We start from the raw sequence: 24013 nt of genomic DNA, 5'->3' as shown, positions 1-24013 counted from the left end.
TGACTGAAGACCTCTCCAGCTACAGAAGCACAATTCTGTGTGCAAACCCTCACATCATATTCACTAGACAAGGTTGTAGCCAGAGCACTGTCATCTCTAGCCATAAAGCAATGTCTATTGAAAGCTTCAATATTGAGCTTCAGCTCAATGGATTTGTCCTGGGGAGTGACTTCCACTTTAGAGTCATTTCTAGAGAGAAAAAGACCTATTTTTGGCAGAGATTTCTCATATTGAAAAACAATTCTGTGGAGAGATAGATTCTAAAAATTCATTTGGGGGGGGGGAGACGATCATCTTTGGGATTCATCTATTTATCATTTATGTCTAAGAGAAGCCATATCTTAGCCGGCCAGGTGAATATATTCATTTTACTTTAACAAATATTTACTGGGTGCCAACTATGAGACAGCCACTGTACTCAGCTGCAGGGAAACAAAGGGAAATAAGAACAGCCTTTGCCCTAAAATATCTTGAAAAGAGCTCATGGAGATAGACCTGTAAACAACTGTGGTAATACTCTGGCATGATGTCTGTGGAGGCAAGAAGAATAAACTCCTATAAAAAACTCAGATAATAAAGCAGCTAATTTTGCTTAGTGAGGTTGAAGCCTTGAAGGATGAGTATGATATGCCAGGGGGAGAAGGCATTCCAAGTGGAAGAGACAGTAGGAACAAAAGCATGGGGTAAAAGGACCAAGCGAGATGGGAGAATAAACTGGCATGTCTACAGCTGTATATATAGAAGGGAATGTCCCAGAGGAATGAGGAAGCCTAAATGGAGGCCAGATTGCAAAGAGCCTTGACTACCATAATGAATAATTGGGCTTGATACAAAGAGTGAATGTCACGGAAGGTTGCTTAGGCAGGAGAGTAACAGAACATATGAAATTGACAGTATTTGCCTGCTTTTGACCTATAAAAACAATTTCACGTGTTTTATAAAAAGTAGTTAACACTTTGAGTACTTAACATAATGTCATATACTCTGTAATATGTGACTTACATGTATTATCTCATTTAAGCCTCATAAACTTAGGCATTATTACTGTCCCCATTTAAAATAAGATGACACTGAAATTCAGTGAATATCTGGATTTAATCCAGGTCCTGGTCAAAGCCCTTGGTTCTAATGATTTTAGTCAACCATCTCCACTTCTGTATTTTATTAAAATAACTCTGGTGACCCGACTAGATATTGGAACATAATAATACTAACCTGACTCTATATTTGAGGCAAATTTTTAAATCTTCTAAAGTTTGATTTCCCTTTAGCCAGTATTTTTGCACTGTGAAATCAGTTGAAAATCAGAGTTAATTTTACCTAAAATCTTGCTAGCTAATTAAACACTATTTATTTGTAGACTATGATATATCAGAGCTAGGAGAGACTTCAGAAATCATCTAGTTTCATTTCTTATTTAGTCAGGAAGATTCCGGTCCTCAGAGGGGAGTGATTTGCACAAGTGATTTGCACAAGGTCATAGAATTATTAGTGATAGAGGCAGAACTAGCCTTGAGGTTTCCTGGCTCCACCTGATATGTTTCCTCGTGATTTAAAATGGATTTTACTTTCAGGAACACACATCGAGCACTTACTGTGTACAAGGGCCATTGTTGTAGGAATGTTCTTCTGTATAACCCTTACACATGGAAATGTGTAAAACTTCATGTCTGGTGGATGGCACAGTTTGGCTACCTGCTAATACCAAGTGAAAGATATTGGTGGAAAAGTCTGTCTTTTAGCTATAATGGGCACACATAGATTATGTGGTCTTACAGGATAATAAATTTTTGGCAGTGAAGAGTCCATTGAAATTATTTCCTTGTGCCCTGAGGTACCCATATGCCAATAGACAATAAAGAACAAACTATAAGCAGAAGTTTGTATATTAGTTGAGTTGGGAAACCTTTAAGATAAAAAAAAGAGTTTGAAAATTCTTGATCGACATGGAAGTTTTAATGACATGCATAACGTATATGACACACACGTTTTATATTCCCAGGCTTGTAAAAGGCTAGCAAAATCTTTTGCTAGCATTCTCATTTCACTGACAATGTAAAAACAATTAAATGTGACGGTTATTTGATTATCCCATGATTCATTTTATGTATTCACTTTATGTTGGCAAAGTAGGTATCAAATAATAAAATCAGTAAGTACCAATTTGGGGTAAAGTTGGAATTCTTTTTTACATTTTTCGTTAAACTGTCCAATGAGCCTTAAGTTATATGTAATATAATTTGTAAAACCCTAATGTAGGTTTTAAAAACTGTTCTTCACTCTTCTCAGGGAGCAAACTAAATAGGGAGGTCAATATCAATAATCCTTTTAAAAGAACTTAAGTGTAATTTCTATGATAACCTAGATTAACGGTGACTTGATAAAAGTTATGTATTTGTGAATAATGTCAGAGTTGGACTCGGGCTTTTCCAGGGACTGAAATTTTGCAGGAGCCCAGCGTCATTATGGGTACTACATAATATTTTAAAGGAAAGTTAACATGAAATAGGTATTTGTAGCCTTCAAGGATTTGGGAGTTGTAATGTTAAAAACTTCTGTTCAAAAACCATACATAAAAAAAATACTCATCTTCGTTAAAGATGCGATCTTTTTCAAGGAGGTATTTTGAACTTGAAGCTGCCCGTTGCTAAGAGGTTGCTAAGGGAAATGGGCTACTCAGCACTAATGTGTATCTTCTGCTTAAAAGTAGTTAAATCACCCCCCCACCACCACCCCAGCTTCAGAGTCAGAGAGGGGAAGAACTCAAAAAGGTCAAGTGGAGAGTTGCCTCTTTTCGACAGCTATATAGCTCTTGTTTTTCATGTTTCTTCCTTCACCTCCCATAGAGAAAGGAAGCAACCTTCCTGGGCATAAAAAGGTTGAAAAGGTAAACTAGGCTACTGAGCTGGGCAGAGCTTATCATGAATGTAGATAGACTGTGGCTAAAACAGAAGAAGTGTCTGACCACTGAGAGAAATCCTTCTGCTGATGACCATCCTCAAGAAAAGGCTGTTACAATAACTCAGCATTAAGGGTGACTCGATAAAGTTATCTATTAATGAATAAAGTACCAAATAATTGTGCCCTAAGCAATTGATTCAAAACTTTTTCTAAAATATTTGGAACCAGTTATCTATGTTCTTCTATGGATTGCCCACTATGTTCTAGGTACTGATATTCTGCGTGCTGGGATTAGAAGGCAAAAAAAACCATACAATTGCTACCCTACAAACTCACAGTACAGTGTGAAAGTAACAAAGAACTATAATTCATTGAGTAAATCTGTAATAGATTTGTTTGAAAATAGTTGAAGTTTAGAATTATGCTAACAGTTGAATTTTTGATAAATAAAACTTGGAAAATATTTGGGAAGATTGTATGGGGGCTTTAGTAGGTAATTCCATCTGAACATCAGGCACTCTTTCTTCTACCTGTGGAGATGGCGGAGGAAATCGCACACACACAAAATAATAGCAGCAGAAACAAATCTCCTGTAAGTCTCAGGACTAGCACTCTATCATCACCTGGCAGAATACTGAAATGGCAGGCATAGGTTAGGTTAGTTTTGTTTCGTTTTAATTGTTATTGTTTTCAGTGTCAGCAGATGTTGCTCTGAATGTTGGTTTCTCAGGATAGACTAACATAAAATAAGACTTAAATTTTTTTAGGTCTACATTTTTTCTATGTAGGGTAGTATTTATAGTGAAAATAGTGTGGACTAAGGTTGGACATATATACTCATAAGTTTGAAACCTCAATTTGCCTCTTACCAGCTGTGTGATCTTCAGAAAAATCACTTAAATTCTCTAGCCTTTAGTTTTCTTGTTGGAAATCTCAGAGTTGTGAGATTAAATGAAATTTATAGGCAAAGTACCTAGTGTAATGTTTGACAGATAGTGGGTGCTCAATAAATATTACTTCCTGTTCTTTTTCGAAAAGTACTTACTGAATAAGAGGGTCTGTTCTCCCATAGTTATCATATCATAATATTCCTCTTTTTACATTTTTTTTTTTAAATGGAAGAGGTTGGAGTAGATTCAGAGGAAACTTTAGAGGGGGTCCAGCTCAAATGAACTGGCTGCCATTATCCTCTCCTCCCCCACCTTTGTTTTTGTATGAAATAGCCTGCATTTTCCTAGACATGTCCTATCATTCTTTAAGGCTAGCCTCAGTTGCAGCTTTTTCTCTGAAGCTCTCCCCTACCACTCCAGATGGCATCCTCACCATTGACTATCCTTCAGTATTTTATTTTGGTGTGTTTTTTTTCAATTTTTAGATTTACAGTTGACATATGATATTATAATGGTTTCAGGTGTACAACACAGTGATTAGACTTTTATGTACCTTACAAATACAGTAGAAGATTACTCTGCCATAAAAAAATAATAAAATCTTGCCATTTGTGGCAACATGGATGGAACTAGAGGGTATTATGTTAAGTGAAATAAGTCAGACAGAGAAAGAAAATACCATATGATTTCACTTATATGTGGAATCTAAATAAATAGAATAATCTTTAGTATTTTATTTTGAAACTATTCTTTTACCATTCTTCCTTACACTACTAGGATTCGTGCATAATAAAGAAAGCTCCTTTTGCAGACCGTAAGCTCCTTGAATGTGGATACTACAACTTGTATTTCTTTTTATTATTTACACTAAGAATTCCTCACCCACAGGACGAGGAAAGTGTTTATCTGCAGCAGGTATTTTTCATTAGAACTAGAACAGACCACTCAGCCTTTCTTTGTTATTATTGCCTTATTCTCTAATTGTTTTGTGAGTCTTTGAACTGTATCTTCTTCAACATGATTGAATCATGTTGTAGCTAGGTACTAACTCATACAGTTTTTCCCTGTTCTCCCTTTTAATAATAATAGCTACTGTTTAGAGTGCTGCCTCCACCAAACCTATATGTGTTTTAATCCTAGCAACAAACCTTAAGGGTAGCATTATTGTGCCCATTTTTACAGATGAGCAAACTGAGACTTAGGGAGCCTGGAACATCATTTTCCCCTGAGAAAGTGTTCAGTAACCCCAACCATGTTTCTCTGAAAATAAGACCGGGTCTTATACTAATTTTTGTTCCAAAAGATGCATTAGGGCTTACATTCAGGGATGTCATCCTGAAAAATCATGCTAGGGCTTATTTTCCAGTAGGTCTTATTTTCAGGGAAACACGGTAGCTGAATCTAATGAAACAGGCCTTGGGATAATATTTGTGGTGATGATGAGTGTTAACTGTTGATCTTCATTCATTCCCCATAGCTAAGTGCTGCCTGGAGCCAGGCTCTGTGTTGTGAGGGGCTGAGGACATAGAAGTTCATTTAACTAGTGTTTGCTGAGCAGCTGAACTGTTCTGTGTAAGGAGTTTTGCCAGGTTTGGAAGAGGAAGTAGGAAGTGAGGCTGGGAACTCGATCCTGCCTTCTAAGATTTTTTGCTTTCCAGCTTTAATCCTCTATATCTCTCACTCCAGATTTATGGCCTGGTCATAATGATAGACTAAATGAGATACTTTGGGGGACATGCCTAGTTGATAGAACATCATAAAGAAGTCTCTTGGTCATTTTTAGTTGAGAAAAAAATTGAGCCTTCCATCCTCCCTTTCGTTTCTCTTCTAGTCTGTGCCTATCTTCCTCCCTTATTCAACAGATGTTTACTAAGCATATTTGTCGTGCAGGGTGGCCTGCGGGGACTCTGGTCCCACTCCTCACGTAAGAACGCAGGATATGCCTAGGCCAAAAAGGAACACCCATGGAGCCATAGATAGGGGAGTCATACCACTATATTCTCTCTGGCAGCCGGTTGAGACACACGCAGTAGTAGCCACACGATTTGCAGTCTGCCATTCACTTCAATAACTGCCAACCAACCAACCAATCAACGCAGCCCGCAGTTACATCAGTAGCCAATTGGCTAACCGGTTACAGCTGATGGCCAACCAGTCACAGTTGATGGTCATTCCCTACCCAAGCCAGCACCTCCCCACGCGAGGCCGAGAGCCTGGAAACTGCTCTCTGGGACTCTGTCCACATAATATTCTTCCATGAAGTGATGGGGGAAGATCTCACTTTTAGATAAGAAGACACCTTTCTAGAAAAATGCTTAGATATAACAATTGTGTCTACCATGAAGTTGTGTAAAATTGTACATGTCAAGTGCCCGGTGCAGTGTTTGGTGTACAGCAGACTTCTGGTAAAAGATAGCAGCTTTTATTTGCACTTTGTAAGTCCTATTATTTCTTTATTTCTTCTTGTCCTCCCTCTCCTCGCCTCCCCTTTACATTTCCCTCCTTCTACAAATAACCTTCCTTGCTCTTTACAATACATGTATTTCTTTATTCGTAGTTACAGAATTATAAATGAGTCCAGAAGTTCTTTTAATTCTATATTAAATTATTTTCAAAATTATTAAGCCGGTTTCACACTGTATCCTTTAATGGTATGAGTACCTACTCCACACTTCATCTGCTCAGTGACCTCTGATTGGTAAAGATTTTTTTATACTAGGGTCCTTTGTTTGTTTCTTTTCTTTTAAAAAAAAAAATTTTAGTAAAGCTCATCTGAAGTGAAAGACCCCCCAAATCCCTTCATGCAGGGATCTTCAGAAATCTCTGTGTGTCGCACAGTGACCCTGCTGAGTTTTCTTGGGCTATGATGAAGACTTTCAGGGGAAAGTCCAGATAGGGACTCGGCCGAAATTAGATTTCTCGAGTAAGTGTGCATTTACCTCTTTCAGAATTTACTAACAATAAGGCAGTTTTTCAATCCTTTAAATTTTCTTTCCCAGGAAGACACCCTATTGCTTTACAACTGTGGTCAGAGCCATGTTGATTTTGGAAAGAAACCTGCTTTCAGCTGCTGTTCTAGCATAAGGCATAGTAGTATGGAAAAAAGAAAACACTAGAAGATCAAGTGTGAACGACTCCTAGGTTAGCTAACCTGCACAGGTGAATTCTTGGCAATTTAAGTGGACTACACAGCTATTTGTCTACATTTTCCCCTCACAGTAGCATTCTTCTAGCTCTTTCCCACAATCCACAGTAGGCAAAACTACTTAAGAAAGAGGAAGGCATCACACTGTCAGGTTATCTATCACTAAGAGTGCGTCAACAATGAATCCCTAATCCTTCTAGTAGACTCCATGTCAGTCTGGTACATCTTTCTTGTCTCTGTGGTATGTTTGCATTTTCCTATAAAATTTGATTTAATGTTTCTACAGGAAAACAAAAAAGACAAACTCATGCACCACAATTCACCAAAGGGAAATTATGATTTAAATTTTATCAAAAGTTCTTAAATATAGTATACCACTCTCTGGGCATGATGATTGTATTTTCCCTAAAGGAAGAAATGCCAGCAGTTTAGGTTTATCTTTCAAAGGAAGAGGAGAGGATAAAAAGAAATTGAACCACAGGAAAATGTCAGGTCATAGTATTTAAATGGTGTGCCATAATCATATTAGGGCAGAGCACATGGAATTCCTGATCTGTGCGTGGCACTGAAGAAGGACCAGCAATTATCTGTGTGTGTGTGTGTGTGTGTGTGTGTGTGTGTGTGTTTGCTCTACCTTCCCACCCCATTTTGCTAATTCAATTGAGGAGCAAGAAGAGGTAATCCAGATACCCAGAACAGGAGGAGAAGGTCTGCAGCTGTGCTTAGAGGAACTGGTGTGAAGAGAGGCTCAGTCTGACTTGGAGTTTTGTGCTACTGCATGTGAATGCTCTGGAACTGCCCTAATCGACTGAAAATGAGCCGGCTACAGTCATATGGAACAGGTCTGTTTAGCCACATCTCTGGGTAGCATGGCAGATGGTAGACCGTCAATGGGTGGTATTGATTGGCTGGATTTGCCTTAGGGTAGCAAGACTATGGGGTCCTTAAAAACCCGCTTCATCTTATTTTCCTTTGTGCAGCTACATACAGTTGTGGTTTTCTTTTCTTACTCCCCCCCACCCCCGCCCCGCAGCCCCCAATATTTGGGGGCTTTTCTCCCTTTTCAAATCAAAAACCTTCCTTGGTAATCAAAACAGAAAGGTTACCTTGAGATAAACGCTCTTTACATTATCACCAAGGCAAGAAAAGTTGAGAATATTTTATTTACTAGGCTGATTACATTTTAATGTTTGAAGAAAGTGACATTTTTTAATTAGTGTTTAAGACATATGGTGAGTGTACAAATTAGCTTATTGCATACAACCAGAATTTGATGTGAGCAACTCCTCCTTCTCACTCCCCAGTTAAAAATTGTCACTTGAAACTTAATATATGCGAGGAGGTTAAATGGTATTAAGTGATTCAGCCTTGACTTAAAGATGAAGCAGACAGTCACTGTTGTGTGTGTGGCTAAATGTTGCTGGGATAGGCTGGAAAAATACTAGTCTCAACATCCGTGTTTGCAAGAGGATGTGGAAATTCCAGGGCTTTAATTTTGTCCAGCCAAGAAAGCAAAATCCCAGGTATCTGTACGCATTGGTTTCTCTTTTAGATACGAGGAAACGTAGAAAGGTGCTTGCATGCTCTGTAAGTAATAAAATTCTCCTTAAAAATCAGGCCTTGTAACAAGTGATGAGATTTATTTTTGTTCAGGTGGTTCTTAATCTTTTAGCATCCCCGTCTATCACTTAGGGCTTTCAGCTTGGGACCTTCTATTTATTCCTGACAGAAGAGCAGATTAATTGGAATAGAATAATACAAAGGAGACACCAAGTTAGCTATACATCCAAAATAGTATACGAAAGAAATGTTCCACTTCAAAGCAGATCAGCACTGGGGGGAAATATGTGATTAGTTTACTCTTCTGGTTGTTTATAACTATTTGTATAATTGTGTTTTTAAAAGAGTTGCTTAAGGTTTGTTTTTGTATTTGTTTTTCAGTGTCTTTACTCTTAAGCGTTTGGTTATTTCCTATCACGAAAGACCATATCAAATAAACTTAATGTTTTGCTCAGAAGAAAAGTTACACTCTTGCCTCCATTTTGTATGTGCTTCGTCCATATGCATATTTTTGAATTGAGTTTTTATCACATGAGTCAATATTTCTCCGTTTTTGCTAAAGGAAAATATTCCTATGGAGTTTTTGGTTTCCCCCCTTGCTCTATGTGGGTTGGATTTTTCCTTGTTCATCCTTTGCTGAATGAAACAAAGCTTGTTTGTGTTTCATTCTGCACAGTTCTTATTATTCTAGAATTGATGATGGTGTTTTGTTTTGTTGTTTTGTTGCTATAAGTCAGGAGAAGAAATTTTATTTATTTATTTTGACACCATACAGCAGAGAGAGAGAGACATGACAAGATGCCTGTTAGGACGCTGGCGTTTCTCATGTCACATCCTATGCCCAAAAGCTATTCCAAGGGGGAACAAAAATCAGTCTTTTAAGATGGTTCATTTGAATCTGTGCACTCTACCCACCTGGTGGTTATATAGTGAACTGTTACTTTAAAGAGTAGTTTAAACACCAGCCATGTTTGGGGCAGGCTGCTCTTGCAAAGAGAGCAGTGCATAAAACAGGAGTCTACTGTGTGTGAGATAAGGGGAAAATTCAGCTCACTGACTAGAGGTTTTAATGTGCAAACTCTAGGGAAATAATATATTGACTGTTCCGTGGCGCGCAAGAAAATTGAAGAACCCTTTGCAGACGGAGTGCTTTGCAAAGGATTCTATCTGTTTCTCTTAAAACAAAATCTGTGGCAAGATGTTTGAAATCAGCAGGACGCTTAATGCTGCTTTGTTAAATAATGAGGTAATATTTTGTCACTTTTTTCTGGGCAGCATCTGTTTTTGTTTTTTTGTTTTTTTTCCTTTCTTTTCCTTTGCTTCATTTCTCCCCCCTGTGTTTATGAAGGATTCTCTTTTTTTCTATTCCTTTTTTTTTTTTTTTCCTCATGGAAGTCAAGGAAATACAATTCACGCTTCCATTTCTGTTCCTTCCTTTCGGTGCTTTTGGAAAATTTGGTTGTCTTTTTTTATTTGCAGTTTCAGCCGGCTGCTGTTTCCTAGCCCATTGTGCCCTGTAAGGCTTCTCCACTGCGTGGAGTAGGGAGTTATTCACGCTGAATTGGCTTCTGGTACAGTCCATCTGGGCTCTGTGTGGGAAAGCTGGCTGCCGGCGACTGATGCTGAGATATCTGCAACCTTTGGGATGTGTGCATGATGGCGAGGGGCTGACTGATATGAGATTACTTCTTTTGAGGGAAAATGTTATTAATGAGTCAAGAAACTGCTCATTTATGGTAAGAGGGATACAGCGGCACTGGCAGCCCCATAGCTCTGGGATATCATTTTTAGGTTGCCTTCGCTGCTTGAGTGAGACAAGTTTCTTTCTGTGGTGGTAGAGGCTTGTGGCGGAAAAAAAAAAAAAATCATGCATGACTGGGAGACTCGCCTGCCTGATTTTTGAGATAATATATTGAGAATCTGTTGCTTTACAAATGTCACAGCACTGATGTAGCGGTCAGCCCCTCACTCTGAAAGATGAATGGTACTATTGGAAATGCAATAATAAGGTTGACTTTTCCCAACAATAGGATTCTGCCTTTGTCTTTAGAGAAAAGGCCTCTGAGGACATTTGTGCATTTGTCTGAGGATTCTGTTGAAAGACTTTAGAGTGGAGGTTTTGGGAGAAGTGATCAATATACAAAGTACATGGATTTTTTTAGCCTAGCAAAACCAGCTAATTATTTATACTGTAATATGCAGTTCCTATTTTGGAAAAGTGGCCAGAGTATCTTTTGGTATACCTTTTAATTAATGGCTCACCAAGTGTGCTGAGGTTAGTATGGATAGGAGAAAAGAATTTTTAAAAATTGTGACTTTTATAACCTCCAGAGAAATACAAATTAAATACAAAGTGAAAATCCAAGCCAGCTGTTTTTATTTGTGTTTGTCAGCATTGTGTTCGTGTTTACTTTTCACAATATTTTGATGTTGGTGAAATCACAGTCAGAGTTTCTGTTGTTGATTTTGAGCCCCTGTACCTGCCCTGTGTACATGTGTTAAGCTCTTGAGCACACTTAACCTGGGAATTCATCCTTAGTACACAGTTCAATAGATATTATAGTACTGTTGTGACTCACAGGACTCTATACATTTACTAAAGACATTATTTTAAAAGTTTACTTAATTTAGTATTGTTCTACTTAAAGGAATTACATAGTCTTAATATTTCCACTTTCGTATTTCCTGTGTTTTCGTTTCTAATAGCTGAGTTTATTTATATTCAAATCTAATAGTTCATATAGTGTACCTCACACATATTGTTTTGTGGTGTATCTGTATTTTAAAAAGTGTGTATACATGTGTGTATGTATGTGTCCATGACATAGTAGCTTGTAGAGCATAGTTTTAATTTTTAGAAATGCAAAAGTTATTTTCTTTTCTAATAATTTTTCACAGACCCATTTATTCTTGGACTTTGAAGCCCAGAGTGTAGCATGATTTCTGGCCTGTATTTCTACTTTGCTTAGTCCTATCTCACTGTCAACTCCAGCCAAAGATTAAAGATTATGTTGAATTATGTCTTTAGTAATATTTGTTACCTCTGTGTATTTATTGAGGAACAAATTGATTAAGTTATGAATTATATAAATAGTGATAAGTTAGCTTTTTGGATAGAAGTAAAGCACAAACTCCTCAGGTAAGCCATTTTAAAAAACCAAAACCGGAACAAAAAACTGTATAATCAAAGACTTGGTAGAGTAGAGGTTATGAAATGTATAGCATACACAGACTGTATACCTCACCACACACTTGCTAAATGTCTCTATGCGAGTCTTTTAGGAGGCCAAAGAAGAAAGACATCGCTTGAAGGACAGAAGCAAAATCACGTGTTCAGTTAAGCAAGATGAGCACTCTGTACTGGTTATGAAATGAGGCTGTGTCAAAAGCATGTTATACCTTTCTCTAGAGCAGTAGGGAAAGCAAAGAGAGAATGTGTTTTGGTGGATTTTTAAAAATTCAGATCATGCCACTATCCAAGTTGAGAAATAAATTCATTTAAATAAATCATTCATCATTCTCTGTTTTGAAAAGCTTAGACAGACAGAAAGGTAGAGGCTGACAGCTGCCCTCCTCCTCCCCCCACCAGCTTTTTTCTTTTTTGTTTATTAGGAAATAGTTTTCTGAAGCAAACTTGTATGAACCTAGTTCCCGGAGTAAGCACAACCTCAAACTTGCTTTTTTTGAAACACTGTCCATGTTAGTTGCAGAACAAGCATAACTTACTAAAAATCAGCAATATTAGTAAATAATAAAGTTAAAATGTGGATGTATTAGCACATTAAAGTGCTTTTGTTGTATCTTTAAGCCTAGAGGCAGATCATTAAATATGCATTTCGCTAGAAAGCAACCGTCGAGAAAGATGAGGTGGTTGAAAATATTCTAGATGGGAAAAGCCCTCTGTCAGAGGGGTGGGGTGGTGCAGCCCTCTGGACAGGGAAAACGGAGGACACTCCCACTGTTAAGATTTGCAAGCCACCAGTGACCTGCAGTTGTTATGGTACTTTTGAGCTGGGAGGAGGGAAAAGGTAAAAATACAAGTATGGCTGTTGTTGCTTCAGCCTGGCCTTAATTACCAGACACAAGAAGCAGTTCAGAAATCTGGTCTCTGTTGTTGTAGAGGTCACCAAATCATTAACATCGTCAATCTGGCAGTAGCTAATTTAAATAGCACCTGATGTTGCAACGCCTCCCTCCGTTTCCCCAGCCAATCAGATCCTGGCTTTGGCTGACAGATGGTCCCATAAATGGATGTAAAAAGGGGAAGCTTCGAGCCAATTTCAGCAAGGCTCTGTTCAGTTGTTCTTATCTACATCCTAGAATCGGGGGTTTCAGCTCAGTGCTCCTTTTCTTTCTTTTTTTTTCTTTCTCTCCCCCTCATCCCCCCAGAATAGTTGATTTACTTTACAACCATCCACACTGTGTTTTGTGGATCTTTAAAAATATATAACAATAGTATTCATTTAAAAATATATATTCTGAAACCTTGCAAATTTTAAGAGAAGAGTCGAAGCTCTGCGAGACCCAATATTTGCCAATAAGAATGGTTATGGTAGGTATGACTAGATTTATAATCTGTTGTTTGTGTTGCTGGAGGGAAGAAAAGCATCTACACCTTGACCAGTCTTATGCTTGCACAAGAGTTTAGTTCTCTGCTGCTGTTTGATTCCTACATTTACTGTCTCTTTTGTGTAGAGAGTGCGGGTAGGTCCATTTATTGAAAAGCAGTGGGGAAATAGATTGCCATTTTTATCAGGTCATTGTCAATTTTCCCTTCAACATAAAGGCAGGGATGGTGGGGTGGGGGGAAGGGGGCTGAAATAATTGCTGGTTTGTTGAAAGAGGCTGTATTACATGAGACCATAATGGCAAAAGAAGGGATTTCTTTTTGTGAGGGAGAGGGGGTTTGTCTACGTGCCTGGGTTTTGTGGGGCAGGCGGTGGATGCAGCGGGGTTAGGAATCTCTCCATTTCCGTGCTGGAAATTTGAACCTTGAGAGGCAGCTCCTGGATACTGAACGTTGAGATGGGCAGTTGTGTTTCGGGGGACTGCGCAGTCAAAACGGCAAAGAGAGTGATTTATTTGGGCTTCAGTAAATGCTGCATCTTGTATTTCAAAGAGTTTCCTGTCATGACCTCATAAAAAAGAGGAGGCGGCTTGTGTGTGTAGCGGTGCCTGGCGTGTTGAGTTGTTGCTTCCTTCTCTGGGCAGCAGCTCTGTAAGAAGGAATGTCAGCTTTTACATAACGTTCCTTTCCGCTTTTGACACACTGTGTGAGGGTCCATCTTCTTCTGATCACAGATGGAGTGGAATGGCTTGAAGATGGTAAGTGAAAAGAGGAAGGCAGCTTGGAGATTCCAGCCGATTATGTGTGTGTGTGTGTGTGTGTGTGTGTGTGTGTGTGTGTGTGTAAGGATGGTGGACTGTGCATCGTAAACCACTGTGCAGATCGTTTGTGTGTGTGTGTGTGTGTTTATTAGTATTTCTCTTCCGAAAACTAGAATCCATCTCCTAGTGTAATGACACTGCATGCACACAAGGCACACACACTGCCTCTTCCATGGAACATATATTTTAGCCAAGCGAGGTTGGTGTCTTTTTTGACAATCACAATGTCACCGTCGCTGTTGGCTGGCGGGTCCACCGCCTCTGTGAGCTTTCAATGGAATTACACGACTGTTAAAGTTAAAGGCACATTTCTTTTTCAGTCTCTTCCTAGGTAGGAGTGCTGGGAAGGCTGGGAATGAGGGGTGGAGGACGTGAGGTTCATTACCAGCAGATGCGATTGGGAAACAGGAGTTTGGGATGTAGAAGGGGAAGTGGAAAACCTTTCTGCCAAAGTAGTAAATCTATTTTTAGCATCTTTTTCTGAAAAAAAAAAAAAGAAAAAGCGGGGAAACTCCTTGAGTGCCGCTCCTGTCGCCTGATGTTGACCCTGAAGATATGGCACAAAATGGCAAGATCAGATGCCATGAGTGCCCACTCTGACTTTTAATTTTCACCAGCAATAGCTTTCACAGGCTTTCAAAGCTGGGTATGGGGGGAGGCTGTAAATTCATATCCATCTCACTTATTTTTCACTAGAAAAGGCTGGGGAGGACTTTTCGCTCTGCATAGATGTTATAACAAAGCTGTGGTCTTTTTCCCATTCTTAGAGGATTGCCTTTGTCTGGCTGCTTGTTTTGATGGGTGTAAAACAAATAAGATTAGACCGAGCAGCCCAACTGAAAGCGATAGCTGGGAGGAAAACCCAATGAAAGGTTGCCGGGGAAACGAACAGAGGAAAAGCCGAGTAGGGAGCAGGTGGCTATCATGAGAACACACTGCAAACAGTGTAAAAAAAGGAGGGGTGGGGGGGACAAGACCTTGATTATCTTTGCTGTTCTTTGTGGTCAGCCCAACTTTAATTATTCTTTATAAATAGGTGTTAATTACATTTCTAACTCTGCTTTACAGTGATTTTTAGACATCTATTTTTAAGCATCTGCTCTGTCTCCCCTCTTTTTTCTTATTCTTTTTTTATTTTTTTTTTATTTTTTGGTTTATAAAACAGAGAGAGAAGATCCCCCATCCGCCCTCCCCCCCCTTCCTTTTTTCCCTGCTGTGAAATTGTACGTGTGAAAAATAGCAAGGAATCCTACGAGGCCATTTGAAAAAAATGTAAATTATATTGAATGAAGTTGACGGAAGCATAATAGTGAACTCCCACAGCTGATAGGTTCTGCAAATGATTTCTTAGAAATTTCCAGCAAATATCCATCCATAAGAGAAATATAGGTAGAATAGATTTACCCGAAGCAATGATTTTATGGTAGGTGATAATTGGTATTTTGACTAAATCAGATGTTGATAGTACTACTGTTCCAGGGACTTCATTGTATCTCTTGTTTTATATTCTGAGTGGAAACTACTTTTAAAAAATAGTAAATGAAAAACTGTAGTCTAGCCTTTGGCTTTGCCTCCCTCTCTGAATCTCTAGCCACAGGATTTATAAGGCTGCACCCTTGCAAACCACTGCCATGCATTTGGTGTTTGGTCCTTGTTCTAGTCTTGGAATAAACTGAGTGAAAAGCTGATTTTGTTGTTTTTTTTTTCAGTATCTCTAAGTGTCTGGAACCCATGCATGCACTGGGTGACAGACATTTCTCGCTTTTTCTCTAAGTGTGCTTTACTAGTAGTCTCTTTTTCTCGTGATGGTGGGTACCAGAAGAACTGAAAGGTATAGTATTTAGGTGAATAGGAGCGAACCGTAAAAACAACCGAAAGATTATCTGTTACGGTTTCTTCCTAAGAGACAAATTTGATACATGATGAGGCAGCTAATTCCAAACCCAAAAATGAGAGATTAAAAAATACTAAAATATGTTAAAAGGTTAGGAGATATAATTGGCTTTATTGAAAGTACTCTTAATTTTTACTCTCTCCTTTGCAAATCTCCACACCACCACCGCCCCCATTCTTCTTTTTCTTGAAGATGCTTTTTGTTTTGTCTTCTTTGGGGGGGGGAGGAGTTTAAAAAATTTGTTTTGACTCTTGAGGTGAAAATAAATAAAGTGATATTTTTTGTCATACACTTGAATCTTGCTCTCATATCTTGAGTGTGTAAATGCATATATCGCTATTAAAAATAGAATAGCTAGCTTTTTATTATCTGATATAGATTTTTTTCTGAGCATTTCCGGCATTTTTTAGTTAGGGGAAAAGAATTTCTATAGGAACTGGCAGCTTAGCGTGGGTTGTAAAAAAAAAAAACAACACGTGGTTCTACTGCTGACCTTTCTCGCTTCTTTGTCTTAAAAATATTAATGCCTACAACCTGCATGTGGAGGTGTGCCTTTATGGAAACACAAAGCTGAGTGTGCATTTAATAAGAAAGGAAAATCTGATCAGAAATATTTCTGTAAAAAACACCTGATTCGTCGCAGTTTTAATGATCAGGATGTCCATACATCTCATTGTAATATGATGGCTAAATCATGTAACATTTAAATTTTGAAAGTCAAGTGAACATAAGTGGGGAAATAGCTGAAAAATTCCTTTGAGAATTATTGATTTACAAGACAATTTTAATAATAAAAAGCACCTAACAAGCAACTTAATCATTCATTTATGATCACAGTCCGTTCATTCTTAACTGCCATTCATTCAAGTCACCCTTCTGACCAAATATAGATGAGCTTGCTTCTGTCTGATAGTTTTCCAAAGCCTTAAAACTTTTTTCTCTCCCTATAACCTTTCCTGCGTCCTTTGATTATTTAAGGATTTTGTTATGAGTGGAAACCGGATTGTTATGAGGTAATAACAGTAGAATTTTTGTTTTGTTTTTAAGAAAGAGAAAGAAAATGAGATACGCGTTTGCATTTTGGTTCTAAATTCAGTCTTAAAATAGGTCTTGGGAAGTGTTAGACTTCAGATATTTTAAACTTAGCATTTCTGTTGGTCATAATCTATTTGCAATTTCAAATCTAGAAATCATTGCGTGAATGTTGCTTTCTGTGTGAGTGTGTTTGTGTGTGTGTGTGTGTGTGTGTGTGTGTGTGTGTGTCCAATAGCTCTAAAAGAATTTGTGGGTGAATCAAGGTGTTTTTCCCAAGTAAGAGTTACCATGAACAATGAAAGGGTTTCCTCAGGGCAAGTCTTTTTCTTTGGTTTAATTTCTTCCCTTTGCACTTATTTCCTTATTGTGGGTGGATTCTCTTCCTATGTGTAGACCAAATGCTATTTCTTCCATCAGGAGATATGCTGCTTCAATTAGCCCTTGGCGTCTTAATGCCTTATTTTAATTAAAAAATAAAAGAAACAAATTATCTGTATGTACCGCGAGTAAGAAATGGCGGTCTTGATAGTGGTCATTGTGCATGGACAGAAGTACTTTGTCCTTGACAAATCTCTTCATCAGTTCCAATGATCTGTGGCCACCAAGCATTTAATTTATATGCCTGGACACTTAGTCTGTACATTTGTTGGTGAGCTGGCCAGCGGAGGCTAGACACATGAGTGTGCGCTGGCAAATGCTGCAATGCAGTATTTTTTCCCAATGTCATTGGGATTTTGGGGGGTATGAAGGGACATAAACATCCTCAAGCTTTTATCTTACTATTTTCCAGTCAATGGGCCATGTCGAACAGAATTGGCCGATTCCCTTTTGAAAGGGGACAACCGTTTATTGCCCGCTATCCAGTCTCCCATCCATTTGAGGGCCATGTGGAGAATATGTGTATGAAAGAGAGGAAGACTGTACGTGTGTACCAATGTAAGCATGTGTGTTTCTAGAATCCTGCACCTGTCTTAGGCTTTCCTTATTTGGTATTACCAAATGTGTATATGCATACTTGCAAGTATATGTGTATCTAAAAATGGAAAGAAAACCTAACTAGATTGGCTTCCCATAAAATGTGACTTCTCACAACCCCCGAGTTCTCTTATTAGAAAAATACAAAACTACATCAAAAAGATATATCCAGGCCCTGCAGACTTCCATTCGTAACCAAACACCTTTCTTTAGTTACCACTTGAGAACTATAAATGTGCAAATCCATAATTATATTTGTGAGCTAGAAGCTGCCCTTTCAATCAAGAGGTTGGATTCAAATTAAGATGTATGCGTATATTAAGGAGAATTGTTTTTTGCTTTAGGGCTATTTGAACTTAATCTTTAGCCATTGGTAAAAACAAGGTGGAGATAGTGTAGCTATGTTAGCATTCATGCTTTGTGTGAATGTGTGAGTGTGTGCGTGTGTATTTTAGGAATATCCTTGTATTTTTAAAATCTCAGCATATTTTAAGGGTCCGAGGGCTTTTATAGGTCAGCAGTTTTTTCAGGGTAAAAAGAAAGGTGATCTGTGGGTGGGAGTTATCACAAGCAGTAATTGTCATAAATTAGCTATCTAGAAATGGAAAGGGGAAAAAAGGCTGGGGGACAAGAGTGGAGAGAGGTACCAACATGTGTATCTGTACCTTGCCGGTATAAGGGATAATGAGTGATAAATTTGAACTGGCGCAGTGCGGGATGCCTGATAATTTCTCAGAACCTTGACTTTGCAGGTTCATTACTTCCTTGCTTGCTTTTTCACACCTTTAATTATATCCAGTTTGGGATGCTAGCTGGGGGCACCAAAGATGAGCCATTTTGTTTGTTGTTTACCTCATTAAGTATTCAGGCAGTGTGCTCAGGATAGCTTTGGAGCATCAGTGTTACAAACCAAGCACTTTGGAAATGGAATTGTTACAAAAGAACAAAAAATAAGAAAACAGTCAGCCAACTAGCTTGCTTTGGGTGTTCACATCCACTCTGCTTAATGGTAATATTTATGCTGTTCCCTGCACATTCACTCATTCAGAAATAACTCATGCAGTGTCAGTGCTCCTAATAGGCAGGCGGCTTTCTCTCTATTTCGCTGTCTCTCTCTTTCGCTTCTTCCCATGCCCTCCCTCCACCCCCGAGATTTAGCCTTTTGCCGGACCATTTTAGAATTGACTATTTTTGCTTTGGGGAAGATCATTATTCAGATCCTTGTTATATCTAACTCCAGAGATATTTTCCCCCTTAATATGGATCCCACCTCGACAAAGATCAAGAAATGCTGAATGCCATAATGGAATCCTTAAATAAATTTTGGTTGAAGAAGCAGTGCCAATGTTGAAGAAATAAGGTCAGTGTAATTGTTGTGCTTGCATTTTTGTTTTTTTGTTGTTGTTGTTTGGGGGGAAGCCTTATGTTTAACCATAAAAGTGAAATGGGAAACTAGCATATGTGATTTTTTTTTTAAATGGAAAAGAATTACAAGTCATAGGTCTTTCATTGAAAATAACTTCCCTTGGATTCTTTGTTTTAAAATGGCATTTAAACTTGAGTTTAATTTTTAAATTATTCATTTTAAAGCCTTAAAAATGTAATTGGTAAACACTTTTTCAATAAGAAGTTTAGTTCTTTTTTCAGGATATGGGGAAGCAGAGAAACAATTCCAGTCCAGATGTTGAATTCTGAAAAACACACCACAGTGTGGAGATTTTCTCTCTCGTTGCATTTTGTGGCATTGAATCCGCTCTTGATTATTTTATGAATCAGTTACCTTCTATTTGTCTACTCTCCTGTAACAACTAGCCCTTGAAGTTGTTTTGACAACTGTGTTCATAATAGAGGCAAGCTATCACTTTTGTTAGATGAAGATGTGTTTGTTGAGGATTTATTATATGGTGTTTTTTTTGGAATGTGGAATTCGAGGTTACCATTTCTTTTTCTTTTGACACTGATCAAAAGACATAATTAGAGGCTAAGTCCCTGTGATTGGGGAAAAGTTGGGGTGAATGATTTTAAGGTTGGACGTTACACAAAGAGGTTTATGTCAAATTATGAGAAAAGATCTGTTGGAGCATTTAATACATAACTGTTTTTCCTTTCGTATTTCTAAAAGCCAAGGCATGGCTCCAAAAGATAGAAGTAAAAGATCTTTAGACATTTTTGTTTATAATAGTTCCATGTATCAAGACATTCGTTCTCAAGAAAAAGTACTTTGGACAGTTGGAGGGAACGCGTCTTTCCATCAGCTGGTTGTGGAGTTTGGCTAAAACCTGTTTATTTCACAGAAATAGGAAGATCTTGCTTCTGACAGAGATTATTTTTTGAATACCTTTTCCTGGGTCAGCCTCCCAGGAAGACCTGAGAAAATAGTGACCTTCTTGGCATAACCCTGTACGGACTCTAAGATTGTTAGTGGAGCAGAAATCATAGAGTTAGTTTGTCATGCACACTTAGATACTGCATTCTGTGTGTGTGTGTGTGTGTGTGTGTGTGTGTGTGTGTGTGTGTGTGTGTGTGTCTCAGGGGGTACAGGGAATCATAGATAGACAGCCATGACCCCCTGTGTGCCCTGGGATGTAACCAATAATGGCTTCTCAAGCAGTCTGCATTTTCCTAAACTGCCAGTCTAAACCCTTTAGAGTTTTGCTTTCTAATCTGTACATGAAAAATAGCAGGCTGAGTTGAACATTTTTTTTCTAGTGACCCCTTTGAACATACAGTAGTAGTAAATACAGCTTTAATGATAAACTTTAGCTCTAAGTGCTATTTAAAAGGCTGTAGTGGAAAGCCTGAGAACTTGTGATCTTTACTAATGAAACTTTCATTAGGAAAGTGCTCGCTTAAAATTGAATAAACGACTAAGTCCCTGCAATTTGTGATTTTGACTAGATTTGACTCATCCTTTCTTATGTTATTTTTTGTAATGTAGCCAACTACACATCGAAAATTCTGGATATTGTACATGTCTTCAATATTAATTATCTCTGTTGATGCACTGGGTACAGACAGTACCCAGATTCTTACTGTAACACCAAAACAAAAGTGATATTTATGAATAATATTGGGAAAATTGTCCTCATAGTAACCGTTCCCCAAAGGAAGCTTTACATAAATGTGCATTTATTATTCAGGATATTAAAAGGGAATCCTTAGCTTTTACTTTTTAATTTGGACTAAAATATGTAAATTGGTTTTATTTTGGAGTTTCTCTGTTTTAGGTGGCTTTGGGGGAGGATAACTTTCTAGCTTGATTATATTTTAATCGCCTCTGTAATGGAAAAGGTTCTAATCCTGAAAACAACCTGGTTATTGTGATTAGGACCCAGAAGGCCTGTGTGCAGATGGGGCTAAGAACATATCACATCGACTTGTACACGTGTAGAAAAATTAGATTTGTTTCTACTAGATACCACAATTCCTTTGTCTTTGTTGGCAGAGCCAGCGAAGAGGCCACCGAGCCCCGAGTCTGCTGCCGGCCTCGGAGAACCTTCGTAGTGTGTACGTACAGGCAACCCTCCGGAAAGACTGCTCTTTGTCTTAAGAAGCCAGGAGGTGCAAAGGACTTTGATGTCAGGTGGAGTTGGGTTCGAATCCTAACTTTTCCAATTAGTCATTTGGTGATCTTGGATGAGGTCCTTCAGCTTTCTGGGCCTCAGTTTTCTTATCTTTAAGATGAGGATGATAATGCCCGACTCACAGGGTCTCTGTGAGGACCAGATGAGGAACAGTATCGGAAGGCACCAGTCATACACCAATCTGCAAATTAACGGTGCTTAGAGGACAGGAGGTCTCTTTCAGTCTGTTAGTCTTTCTGCCCATGCCAGATGTCCTAGAGCGAAGTGACATTGCGTGCTCCCCCAGAGTCTCCTTCGTCTCCCCAGAACTCATGCAGCGGTGTGTGTTTGTGACACAGTGCCTTTTCAACAGTTCTCTGGAATTTTGTGACTCAGTTTTCTGCATTTTCCTAGGGTTTTGTAAGGTACGTCCATGATCTCCTTCAGAATTACAATTAGCTTGGGATTTGGTCATTAAAAGAGAAAAAAGGTGGACATAAAATTAATTTTAGTCAGTGCTGCTTTTTTTCAGTTTCATGAAAGAGGTTGTTAGGAAATTCAGATGTCAACCAGAAAGAAAATAAAAAGGGGTTAAGGTGAATTGATATGGTCTCATCTTTTGCTGCACACACACAAACACATACACACAAACACACACACACACATGCACACACACACACACACACCACGAGGTCAGACAATTAAGTTCATAAATTTTCCATCACGTAAACACTATGTATCTATATCTATATCTATATCTATATCTATATCTATATCTATATCTATCTATCTATCTATCTATCTATCTACCTATCTATCTACCTACCTACCTACCTACCTATCTATATCTCTATCTATGTAGATAGAGATATAGATATATGTCTGTGAGTTATTTTACTTTGAACCAGAAACCAACTTACTTTGGAGCTATTTTTTTCCCCTTCACCACATCAACTTTTTTTTTTCTCTATCCGTCTTGGTTCCCAAGTAGGCTGAATTTTGAAGTTCTGTTTCTCTAGGAGTGGTAAAGAGGTTGAGTCAAAAAGTGGCTAACTGGGGTTTTTCTAACTTGCCATCAGTTTTCCTTCTCCTGCTTGGTGAGGCAGGCAGCATGATAGATGGCTTTGGCGGTGCAAACAGGTCTAAAAGGGATCGGATTGACTGAAAAGGTGTGGGAGATGTGAGCAGAGTGCTGGCCCTCGATTCCTTACCGTATCTGAAGGAATAAAAGAGAAAGGAGGCAGGTCACCACATAGACTTCAATGCAGCTGTGGATCACACACACTTGGAAAGGGGTAGTGCTGATGTCAGGACTGGGGTCAGGCCAAGCCTCACCTTGTACCTTTTCCCCAAGGCTCTGAAAGGGGTGAATAAATGGGCACATTAAATAAGCTCCCAAATTGTTTTAAATTGGGACCTGTTGTTGTCACCAGTGAAGATGAAGAAATAATAGAATAAGAAACACTGTTTTAATGTCACGGATTTTGAATTTCACTTCGTATGAGTATGGAAAGGATGTGAAGGGGAGTCATTTTCTTTCCTTTAATTTTATCCTTAAAATTAAGTGAAGGGGCTCTAAATTGATCTGATCCCCCAAGTGCCATTTTGCAGGCCCCATGCTTTTATAAAAAAACATTTTTCCTGTGAAACAGACACTAGAACTTTTCTCTTTCCATGTGTATCTATTTCAAGGCTTCACCAAAGTTCTAAGGATATTGTAAGAAGCCTGTGTGTTGTGCACAAGCTCTGAAAGAATTGTGGTTGATTTTCACAGTGTGTTTTTATGGGCAGAAATATATCTGAGGAAAAAAAGGGGCTTGAATTTGGAGAAAGGGCAGTAGAGAAGACGTTTCTACATAGTCTAGCCTAGAAAAATCTCACACTTATTAACAAAGGACCAAAAAGAGATGATTGGGTGAGGGATTTGAGCAGGTGAAATGGGTAGGAGTGGGCAGGTGGATATTCATAGTATCTTCTTGCTAGATAAATATTTGTATTATTAAAAAATTGAAAATTCATCCATATTTAAGAGACTACTTGAATCTCAGTTCCTTCCTACTTTATACCTCTGACTTAAGGTTATCTGCAAGAAGGGGGAAAAGCCTTTTAGCTTAAAAGAGTTTTAGTAAAAACTCTCAAACAGGTCTTTAGTTAGTGAATTTTGGAGACATGGGCTTGCAATTGGTATAGTTTTAACTGTGCTCTTCCTAAACTATCAGGTTGTGTGCATTTTCAAAGAACAGAGAAACAAGTTGGTATTTTTAGAACTTCAGCTGTTTCCAGCACAATTCTGCTTGTAATGGAACAATGACCATGGAGATTATTTCTCATACTCCTCTAACATTGTATAATTTTGCCCAGTTTGATCTCTTTAACGTAGTTAGGGCAGGTACTGTTAACTCCTTTTTATAGAAAATAAAGCTCAGCCACCTGCTTTCGGTTACGAGTTTAGCAGGATCAGAAGCCCTAGCTCCAGAGTGTTTGGGAATACATCTAGCTTTTCTAGGGGAACAAAAGCAATTCCTTTTCTAGATCAAGGTTTCCAGTGTGGTATCAGCAAATACATCTGCATGTCCACATATAAACTATACTGTAGCTGCATCCTGGAATGTGGCAGTATTTAAAACATATTCTAATAGAGTAGGTAAAGACAATGACAGGC

The 24013-nt window shown here is 38.4% G+C and overlaps 1 protein-coding gene across 14 annotated transcripts in view; it reads left to right on the top strand.

The window, feature by feature from the left end:
* The window catches only part of ELAVL4 (ELAV like RNA binding protein 4), a 158824-nt gene that overhangs the window by 56669 nt on the left and 78142 nt on the right, over window positions 1–24013 (top strand). For 2 of the 14 annotated variants that reach the window (XM_081055321.1, XM_081055314.1), the window contains exon 1: window positions 10098–10232. The exons of 1 other annotated variant lie outside the window; for it this stretch is intronic. In XM_081055321.1, the coding sequence (XP_080911447.1) occupies window positions 10116–10232 (117 nt within the window). In that variant the 5' untranslated portion in view covers window positions 10098–10115. Of the gene's footprint in view, window positions 1–9638; window positions 9743–10097; window positions 10233–12767; window positions 13049–13177; window positions 13201–13404; window positions 13822–19028; window positions 19149–21233; window positions 21296–21348; window positions 21372–24013 lie in introns of those variants that run through there. 11 more of the 14 variants (XM_081055320.1, XM_081055325.1, XM_081055328.1 and 8 more) reach the window with 10 other exon arrangements.

Source organism: Rhinolophus hipposideros (assembly GCF_964194185.1).
Source record: "Rhinolophus hipposideros genome assembly, chromosome: 8".
NCBI classification, from domain to species: domain Eukaryota; kingdom Metazoa; phylum Chordata; class Mammalia; order Chiroptera; family Rhinolophidae; genus Rhinolophus; species Rhinolophus hipposideros.
The sequence above is the reverse complement of the archived record's forward strand: the minus strand, read 5'-3'. Positions and strand labels throughout refer to the sequence as shown.